The sequence below is a fragment of the Mustela erminea genome, chromosome 3 (genome assembly GCF_009829155.1).
Source record: "Mustela erminea isolate mMusErm1 chromosome 3, mMusErm1.Pri, whole genome shotgun sequence".
Lineage (NCBI taxonomy): Eukaryota > Metazoa > Chordata > Mammalia > Carnivora > Mustelidae > Mustela > Mustela erminea.
Genome location: NC_045616.1, coordinates 89,019,214 through 89,028,956, shown reverse-complemented (window position 1 = coordinate 89,028,956; position 9,743 = coordinate 89,019,214). Strand labels below are relative to the sequence as shown.

The 9,743-nt window shown below is 38.1% G+C and overlaps 2 protein-coding genes across 3 annotated transcripts in view; one reads left to right on the top strand and one right to left on the bottom strand.

Annotated features, from left to right (window-relative positions):
* KLHL3 (kelch like family member 3) overlaps window positions 1–2,591 on the bottom strand; it is a 259,558-nt gene extending 256,967 nt beyond the window's left edge. Inside the window, exon 1 of one of the 2 annotated variants that reach the window (XM_032336624.1) lies at window positions 2,504–2,591. Coding sequence is in view for 1 of the 2 variants with exons in the window: in XM_032336626.1 (XP_032192517.1) it covers window positions 2,504–2,550 (47 nt within the window). In the remaining variant the exon portion in view is untranslated. The remainder of the gene's footprint in view (window positions 1–2,503) is intronic. The other variant, XM_032336626.1, reaches the window with a different exon arrangement.
* LOC116586532 (palladin-like) lies at window positions 216–5,377 on the top strand. The gene is made up of 6 exons (XM_032336637.1): window positions 216–422; window positions 1,550–1,612; window positions 2,575–2,716; window positions 3,918–3,941; window positions 4,922–5,041; window positions 5,136–5,377. The coding sequence occupies exons 1-6, from the start codon at window positions 216–218 to the stop codon at window positions 5,375–5,377; spliced, it is 798 nt and encodes a 265-aa protein (XP_032192528.1).
* The last annotated feature ends 4,366 nt before the right edge of the window (window positions 5,378–9,743 follow it).

Genomic DNA, 9,743 nt, shown 5'->3' with positions numbered 1-9,743 from the left:
AACTAAAATTTTCCAAACTTTAAAGTGATTATTTGCTTTATAAATTATTTCTTCTCTATAAGTGTTTAGTAACAGCTCACTGATTAACAGACTAAGACAAAGGAAATTTAAAGCAAAACTATTATGAGCCACAATCCATTAACTGATCAAAAAGGGAAAAAACTGAATTGTACAAATTTTTAAAAAATTAAGGATTTTGAGTAAAAATGTGACACATGCCAAATGAATACAGTGAGGCATTTCTATCAAAGCTGCCTCTAATCTTTCTTTCACTGTACTGTGTTTGGTTTTGTTTCTGTAACAGGATAAAAAAGAAAACCACTAGAGTTTCTCTGACCATCAGTTCCCTGGTTAACGAAACCTCCAACATCAGATCAAGTTATTCTACCTTAGTTCAACCATTGTGTATTGACCCCCAAAGGGTATGTTCAGTTTTAAAAGCCTTCTTAGGGGGATGCCTGGGTGGCTCAGTGGGTTAAAGCCTCTGCCTTCAGCTCAGGTCATGGTCCCAGTGTCCTGGGATCGAACCCCGCATCGGGCTCCCTGCCTGGCAGGGGCCTGCTTCCTCTTCTCTCTCTCTCTGCCTACTTGTGATCTCTGTCTGTCAAACAGATGAATAAAATCTTTATTTTTTTGAATAAAATCTTTTAAATAAATAAAAGCCTTCTTAGGGGGTTCCAGTAGTGGAGACACAGGCCCAAAGAAGAAGGAATTAATGCAACTTTCTTGAAAAGTATACATGAGGAGAGCCTCCAACTGCATAACCTTAAATAGAACAAGAAAAGAAATCCATGGGTCTCAGAAATAACTCTATGGTAGTTCTGTGGGTTGGCCATTTGTCTGTGTGCCAAACCATAAGAGACAGTTGGTTTCTAGGAGTTGGGTCCCATAAGAGAGTATTCTAACTATCCATGGAATGAATTCCCTTTTAATTAAAAAGGAGGGTGGGGGTGGGGAGATGCTTTTAGAAAAACCTAGCAGACAAGATAAGAGCAACTGTACAGAGAAGGAAAAAAAAATCTAGTCCGTAAAATTTACAAGTTATTTATGCCTTTTACATACATTCTCTAAATAAGTGCCAAAATTTATCTCTTAAACGTAATTACTCGGTGTTATATTTCACCATCTCAGCTGATGGAATGCTGGAGGACAGAGGAAAAAAATGGGTGGCAATAGAGCAGATACCCAAAATGATGTTTAAATTAGATGCATTATCCTTGTCCAAGAGAACACGTGGGGTGTGGTTGGCAGCAGCTAAAGCTGATTCAGGTGGTTCATGGGCACCATGTTTCTAGGTTTCAGGGCCTTGGCAGTATGGATGAGTGTCTCTTCTAGTTCTCTTTTTTTTTTTTTTTTTAAAGATTTTATTTGAGTGAGAGAGAGAACATGAGTCAGGGGGAGGGGCAGAGGGAAAAGCAGAATTCCCAGATTCGGGGCTCAATCCCAGGAACCCAGGATCAGGACCCTGAGACCCTGACCCAAGCCAAAGGCAGACACTCGACCAACTGAGGCACCCAGGTGCCCCTCTCTCTTCTATTTCTTACATCAGATGCAGAGTCCCTGCAGCAGCCTGTCGGGATCCACCTGTATTGCCGCCCCTATGTTCACCAAGGTAACCTATCCCTACTGCATGGTACAGTTAGGAATTTATAGGCAAATTATGGGTGTCATCAAAGGGGTGAGAAGGAAAAGAGGAAACTAAAAAGAACCTTGGAAATTATTATTTTATTCCTTCCCTGAGATAAGTAGCCCTGGGCATCAGGTCGCAAAGGCTGGGCTGATGGTCACTACGTCTCACCTGATAGAAGGACCTCAGATACTCCCTCTCAGCCAAGTTATAACCTAAAATGTAATTCCAGATTCTAGAGGACTCTAGCTGAAAATGGGAGAGAAAGGAAATTGGGGTGTAATGGGGATAGTTACCACAAATGCCACCCATTCATCAATGCACTGTGAGACCAAACCACCTATTTTTATATTTTTTATGTAACATTACATCTCTTCACTTTTTAAAGAAAGTTTTCAGATTATTTATCTGAAATGAGCCTCAAACCCTCAAAAAAGGCTGAACATTTGCTAGCCCTATTTCATAGATAAAGTACCTGAGTTCCACAGAGGTTAAGAGTTTCCAAGCTCCTACGATCAACTTCAATCAGTTAGTGGCAGAGTTGAGATTCTGGTCCAAGTCCTCTAAGTCCTGATTCAGAATCCTTAACAAATAATGCTGCCCATACTACTAACTGACAATAAAGATTACATCTGTGACTCTACATGTACTTAATGAAATCATATAACAAAGGTTAAGAGTTTTCAAACACTCTGGTTCCTATTTTGAACCTGGCTCTTGGCGATGTGAACAACAACTTTCTCTATTAAATTAAGATAAAAAATAACTTACACATGACTGTAAAGCACATTACAAATCACAAAAGAATCCCAGCAACTCCTTGTTTTGACTAAAGTACGGTCAGTTGTCAGTAATTATAGGGAAAAGCATACTTACTACCATTGGCATCCCAAATCATTGCATATGATGAAAGTTTCTTCCATTCTGTGAATTCTGTTTTTGTTCAGCACCTTCAAGACATTTCGACAACCAGCGGTCAGTTTGTTGCATTTGAATGCCGAGTCCAGGCAACAACCACAGTTCAAATTCACTGGTACAGAGAAAAAGAGCAGATAGCAGACTCTGAGGACTTCCAGATTCTGAGGAGAAGTATTGTCATAAGCTTTTTGATTTGCTTTTTATTTCAATTAACCTTGAAATCTAATTCATGTTTCAAAGTTTAATAGCTAACTTGTTACAGGCTCAGGAATTTCTACTGTTAAACAATTTTGAGTTCAGATCCAAATGATTCCTTGACACAAACAAAAAAGAAAAGATAGCTGTTTTTCTCTGATGAAACAATAGTTTTAATAGCTGTGAAAAGACTGGTTTGTTTTCATGAATTATCTTACTAATGAGTTCTTGGCATACAAACAAGAAAAAAAATGTGAGAATAAACTTTTTTTTAAGACTAAAACAAATTAATAATGATACACAGCTTTCTAAATATTTTATTATTTGTTTCCTACCAAATAATAAACTCAGGGAAGAGTAACAAGTATGATGATCTACTTCACACTCATCACTGAGTTTATAAGCAACCTTTCATTTAATCCTCACATCAACTGTTTTGAAGCGTGCATTGTTAATTCCAATTTATAAGAAAACTGAAATCAGAAATACTAAATGCCTTGCCCAAGGTTACAAAGCTAATAAATGCTGCAGGCAGGGTCCAAACCCAAAAAGTTCTTGCTCCAAGCAAAAAAAAAAAAAAATAGATTCATTTAAATACTGATGCAGCGCAAATGAACCTTTGCACATCACATCCAGGAAGAAAAACCTTTATTCCAGTGTGGCGTTAGCATAGAGAAGAAATTTTAAATCATCTATAGCCACACCACCCAAACTATTACCCTTTTGTGTATTTTTCTACACTAATACTATCGTATGTTTATAATGTAATATTCAACTTTATTTTAATTAGAGAGACTTAAAGAAAAAGATTTTCTTGGGAGGAAGAGAGCACCACAGGACCTGGGGTTCGGTAATGGTTCCCATTCAGAGGACAGATACTTTCTTCATGTTAGAGATGAAGAAATAAGGCCCAGACAAGAGTTTTCACAAAACCACAGGGCAATTCAGGGCTAACCAGGACAAAATACAGTTCTTGTAGCACCCTGCCGAGTGTTTATTCCATCATGTATCTTTTCCCCGTTTGTACAGAGTTTATAGTCTGTGACTCCACATTACAGTCAAGGTTGTACGTGCTTTATTTATTGAGGTTATTTATCATAAACACATGGCCCCTCCTCCCAACTAAATTAACCGTCATCTTTTCAATTCTCTTTCTATTCCCTTGTTTATCTTTCAGAGGCTTCTTTATCATCCATTCCCGGTAAGCACAATTTTTCAACATCTCTTCTTTTTCTTTTTCTTTTTTTTTTTTTAAGATTTTATTTACTTATTTGAGAGAGAGAGAGCTCAAGCAGGGGGCGGGGAAAGGGAGAAGCAGACTCCCCAGTGAGCAGGGAGCCTGAAGCAGGGCTCGATCCCAGGACCCTGAGACACCTACACCAAAGGCAGTTGCGTAACTGAGTTACCCAGGCGCCCCCAATTTTTCAATATCTTGACAATAAATGATTAAATCAAGATTACCATCAGAAGACTTTGCCTCCTAAATCACTTTTGCCATTATGAGCAGTTCTGAGGCTACCCTATGACAACTCTTGAGCTGACAGAACCAAAGCAGCAAGGTAACTGGGATTTGTCAGTGTATTTATTCACCTATTCACTCACTCATCATAGTACAGACAATAGCCACATTCCATTCTGGGTCCTGAGGCCGTCCCTGCACTCAAAGAGCAGGCATCCATCCTCTCATCTGTGACTTGTGAGCTCTACAGTGAGGCAGTAAGGAGGTGTGATGACATCAAACATCCAAGTTGTTGACCGTCCAAGAAGTAGGCGTAGTGTCTATCACAATGTGGCTGTCACTGCACTATCGAACTATCCTGGTAATGATAACTTTTAGGTCAGCTCAGAAATCATTACAGGGCCTTGATGCTAAGCACTAAAGCTACAGAAATCTATAAGTCAAGGAATAAAGTGTAACCCTTGCTTTCAAGGAACTCACATTAAAGAGATGTGTCACAGAGACAGGGGGTAGGGACTCTGTTGGGATTATTTTAGGTTGCATTTTTTACTTATCTTCAGGAGCCCACTTAAAGGCAAAAAGTCTAACCAGACGGATTTTTTTAAAATCCCAAAAATACTCTTTTTATTCCTAGTATCTACTTTGACTGACATCCACCTACACTATTTGTTAATTTGGGGTCTCCCAAAACTCTGATCAAGTTGAATCTCTTGCCTTTCCAGAGGAAGTCTGCACCTTGAATATCACAGAAGCATTTCCTGAAGACTCTGGGGAATTCAAGTGCATTGCAGAAAATGAGGCTGGGACTGCAGTCTCCACAGCAAGACTCTTTGTTTCCCCAGGTAATTCTTTTCAGGATCTCCCTGCTCCAATTCAGCTGAGAGGAGGAGGAAGATTCTGTTTCTATTTGAGGTGGTAAATAATTATATTTTTCAGGAGGAAAAGAAGTACAGAAATCAGAGAGTTCTTCAAAGTCACCCATGAGCAAACTTGCTCCAAAACTGGCCTCTTTTCCCTGGAGCAGTGATAGCCACACAAAGGACAAAAAACCAGATGATACCCCAATGGACATTATTTCTACTATTCCTGAACCAGGCCGTCACAGTGAACATGAGATCCAGGTTCCAAAGGAGGATTTCTCCAATGAAAATTCCTCTGAGCTACAACCACAATGGTAAGGGCCGACTTAACACTTGATCATTCAACAAATATTCTTGGTTGGTCCTGCATACAGAACAGCGAACATGACAAAGTTCCTGCCCTTAGGGAGCTTGCGTTATTAGGTGAGTCACTTAATTCTGTCATTTCTCCCTTGCCCTCCATATCTTTGACTGGAGCTGAAACACTAAACCAAGGGCTTAGATCCACATCTAAAGGTTTGTTACAGAGACTTCTTGAAAACCAAAAACAAAAACAATCAACAAGGTTGAAACGGCACAAGATTTTGAAGTAGAATCTGTTCCACAGAAGAATTCAGGGTTTTATCTCAATATAAATACAAAAAAATTTTTTTTGATACAGGTTTCTTCTTGTTGTCTTAGAATACAGACATAATTATCCTTGCTTTTAGAAGGCAAATGTATAAATGAAAAAGATAAGTGATTAGGTGATTTTTGCCAACCAGGCTATATACAAAACAAAATCCGCCATCATCCCCAACCCCTAAACATGAACCTCAAACCAAAATAGTGACTGGAAAAATAACAACTAAAAACTGATACTTAAAAGTCATTTGAAATTTTTTGTTTTACTAGCATCTAAGAAGAGTCCACTAAATATTTTACCAACCTAAAGTTACCTTTATGTTAAATTTAGGTTAAATACCTTTAATAAGACTTAATAAATGAACATTCTTGACTATTTTCTAGTATAACTAAATGTAGCCTCTGTTAATTACAAAATAAACGATACGGAAATCTCTTTTAAGAAGAGATTTCTTGAGTAGTATTTGGGCCTATCAAGTGAATAAACTTATTGTATTCAAGATGGAAGGAATCAAAGGTCACCTACATGAAGTTCCACATTCTGCAAATGACTGAAATTGTAGATGATTGACTGATATTGTTGAGGGCTGCTTCCTCATGCTTCTATGACCCTGGGATAGGTATTTCTCCGAGTGTTTCTCACAATGAACACAGTAAAGGAAAGAGTTTGAACTTGGATATTAAAAGATCTGGAATAACATATGTCAGGTACATAGTAGGAATTCATAATAGTGGCTATTACTTCACTGCACTGGGGTTTTTTTTTTAGGATCAATGTATCTTCAATAACAGTCTATGACTATAATTTCTCAGTTGGTCTCCTTTAGCTTCTGGGATCTTTAGCTACTTGGATATAGCTACCCTTAAAAAGATTTCTCATGAGGTCAAAGAAGGGGTTTGTGGGACAAAAGACTGCAATTTATTCAACAAACATTTATTAAGCACATTCTATGTGTTTCTGTCAGCTTCTGTGGGAGACTTCCCTTCAGAAGACAACCAATACAGATATCTAAAACTTTTCTCCATGAGTACCTATGTTTAGCAGTGAGACTTTAAGACTTAAGAAGGCACTGAATCAAAAAGGGGGGGGCACTTAATCTATAATACAGTATCTTTCATAGGAGATTGCCATGTTTTTCATTTTAAAAAATCACCTTTTAGAAAAATTATTCAATTAAAGTTCCATAAAAGTTAACAAGTTTGTACTGAATGTCGACTACGAGCCACAGTGTCCCAAGGAAAGATAAAAAATAAACAGTCCCTCCCTCCCTCAGAGTACATTTAGCTTCCTTGAGGAGATACCTTATACCATGTAAGAGTCCATTACATGATTTCCTGTTTCATTTGAGTCTCTCTGCAAGCCTCTGTCTGATTAGGTTAGTAAAACAGATACTATCTTTGTTTTTCAGTTAATTATTAAAGCTCAGAGAGATTAAGCAACTTGTCTAATGTTACACAGCAAGTATATGGCAGAGTGGGCACTCACACTCAGGTCTCCAAAACAGGTAATAAGAAGGTTAATGTGTCTACAAAGTTGAAGATCATTAACCAAATTAATGTTATCATTTTTACTGTTTGACTCCAAACCTAGTGGAATGTCCATTACTACTTCTTGCTTGAAAAGAATGTAAGACCAAATCAAGCACTCAAAAGATTTCAAATTACAAGTGCTACAGTAGGACAGAACTTCAGTAATCATAGTGAATTACGCATAACCTGAAAATAAGTGACAATGTTCTCCACTCATTAGTCCTTCCATCCTCTATGTGGCATTTGCCTTCTCAGCTGATACAGCAGAAATTAGCTTCATCACATACATCTGACATCAGACTTTATAAAGACAAAGCTCACAGCACCGTTTTACAACAGAATACATGGCTTACATTTTTAAAAAACAACAAGAGCTATAAGTGAAGAAAGGATAAATGAGTGACAGCTAAATAGCCAAGCCACCCTTCCACTGATGATAAGACAAGAAAGAATTCCCCTAACAAGCAGCAGGAAATGGTTCAGTGAGATAGTGGGAAGTTACTTACATACTGGGAAACACTAGAATGATTCACCAGAGGCCCTTACTGACAATTTAGAGAAATAAATGAAAAAGGCTGTCTTGGCCAACCGGTTTGAATATAGTTCACTCATCTGCCATCTTACGGATTCCTCCAGTTTTAGGACAATTTTTATCAAATAAACAACTAAACCATTTGATGGTCTGTGAGGAAACAAAAAACACCATTCAAAAAAGCAAACCAAATATTAAAAAGCAGAAAAACAGATTCATAACAGATTATTAAATATAAACTATTCACTTCTGACAATGGGGCCATGAAAGAAGACCTTCCTTTCCTTCCCAAAATCAGCCCTTGATCCCCTTACTGGGGCAAGAAACTTTGCCTAGATTTACCACGGAGCTACTACACTGTAACCAATGTTATATCTTACAAAAGCAAAGGAGAGAAAAGAGATAAAGCTTAAAGGATAAAAAGTAAATGGGATAAAATTCCTCCTCAAATATGGTATGTTTAGAATCTGCCCTAGGTAAAATTGGGGACTTCACAATTTGTCCTGGGCATCTTTCCTACTTGCCTGGTAGGATAACAACTTAAACTTTTAGGTTTTAAGAGACCTCAAATCTAGTATCTCCACTTCCTTGCCCTAATCAAGCCCCATTCTCTCGAAGAACCAAGTATCAGTCACAAATGCCAAATTTAAAGTGCTTAGAATAGAGCCCTACTCATAGTAAATGCTATACTTGTTGGTTATTCTTGCTACTTTTATTGTCACTTGCGTTTACACTTTAAGACTCCTAATTTGGATTAAAAGGCTTTGTCCCTATTAATGGAATCTGAAATATCACTGAGCAGATGTAGAGAAATATTTTGGGAAATTCCTGAAATAAGACTTGGTAGGCAAACACCTACTCATCCAGTCTAGTATGCCTTTTCCACTGAGTAATGGCTGCATGCCCAGGAAGCAATTATCAAACTTCTCTGAACACCAAAGGAAGATACACCTACATGGTCAGCGCGAAGAATTTTATATGGCTCATATGTGCTCAAACATCTATTGGATGGACCTACATGTACATGGTAATTAAAACAATACTGGAGCACCATGAGGGAGGGTAATAAATAGATATGCTTTAAACAGGAGAAACGTATGAAAACTAAAACCACTAAATGGTGCTAATTCCACTCAATTGACCTGATCCTCAGGCCGCCTACCCCTCTTTATTACTTCTGTTGTTGATTTGAAGGTTTCTTCCTCTGTAATTATTTAGCTCCCTTCACAAAAATGGACATCTAAATACCAAGACAGTCTCCTTAATGAAGAGAGGAAAGTATATAAATGTTAAGTGTTAAGGAAGATGAAGGAAAAGAGTTGACACTATAAAGCCCCAAATGTACAGAATGCTTATTTGTCTGGTAATTTCTTAAGTGTTTCAAAACTCTTGAAGAATAAAAGAACAAGGTCAAAGAGGCATATGCCATACAGATTCAGAAAACTTGCTAAGAAACAAAATCGTTTTTTTCCACCTCCCCACCTCCCTACCTCCCCAGTGACTTGTCACTGTGGCTCTCCTGCCTTTGCTGAGACCACACCCTGTCTCCTAAAACAAACTGCTTGAACTCTGCTCCACCCCTACTTGTATTTGGCAAGGGGGTGGTGGGGGAAGCCTTCAGATGAACAACTATCCAGTACAAATCAGTTTGGAACCCATCAATCACTAGTCTTATTTAGGGAGAATTTTTACTGGATAGAACGTCAGTCTCAGAATACAGGTTCCCTTTTAGTCCTTCCTTAAACAGGAAGGCTTCCAAGTCCCAACCACGATAAAGAAATTGAGTTTTCTATGTACTTTTGTCCATTTCCTAACTCTTTGCTCTTCTTCCGCATGAGCCTGCAAAAGCTTACAGTCAAAATTCACATCTAAAATAAAGAGGACTGCAAGAGAAGCTCAAGTAATCCCACTCCTTAAATATCACTAAGACATCTGAGATATTGTTTAGATTGTGGACTCTTACTTTGACATGCCAGCATAGGTAGATGGACAGGCAAG

Bases quoted from the DNA above. Each gene is read 5' to 3' on its own strand.
- LOC116586532 (XM_032336637.1), top strand. From the start codon at position 216: ATGCCAAATGAATACAGTGAGGCATTTCTATCAAAGCTGCCTCTAATC. The intron at 1,613-2,574 runs GTAACCTATCCC...GTTTTTGTTCAG, and splicing joins CCGCCCCTATGTTCACCAAG to CACCTTCAAGACATTTCGAC. The intron at 3,942-4,921 runs GTAAGCACAATT...TTGCCTTTCCAG, and splicing joins TTCTTTATCATCCATTCCCG to AGGAAGTCTGCACCTTGAAT.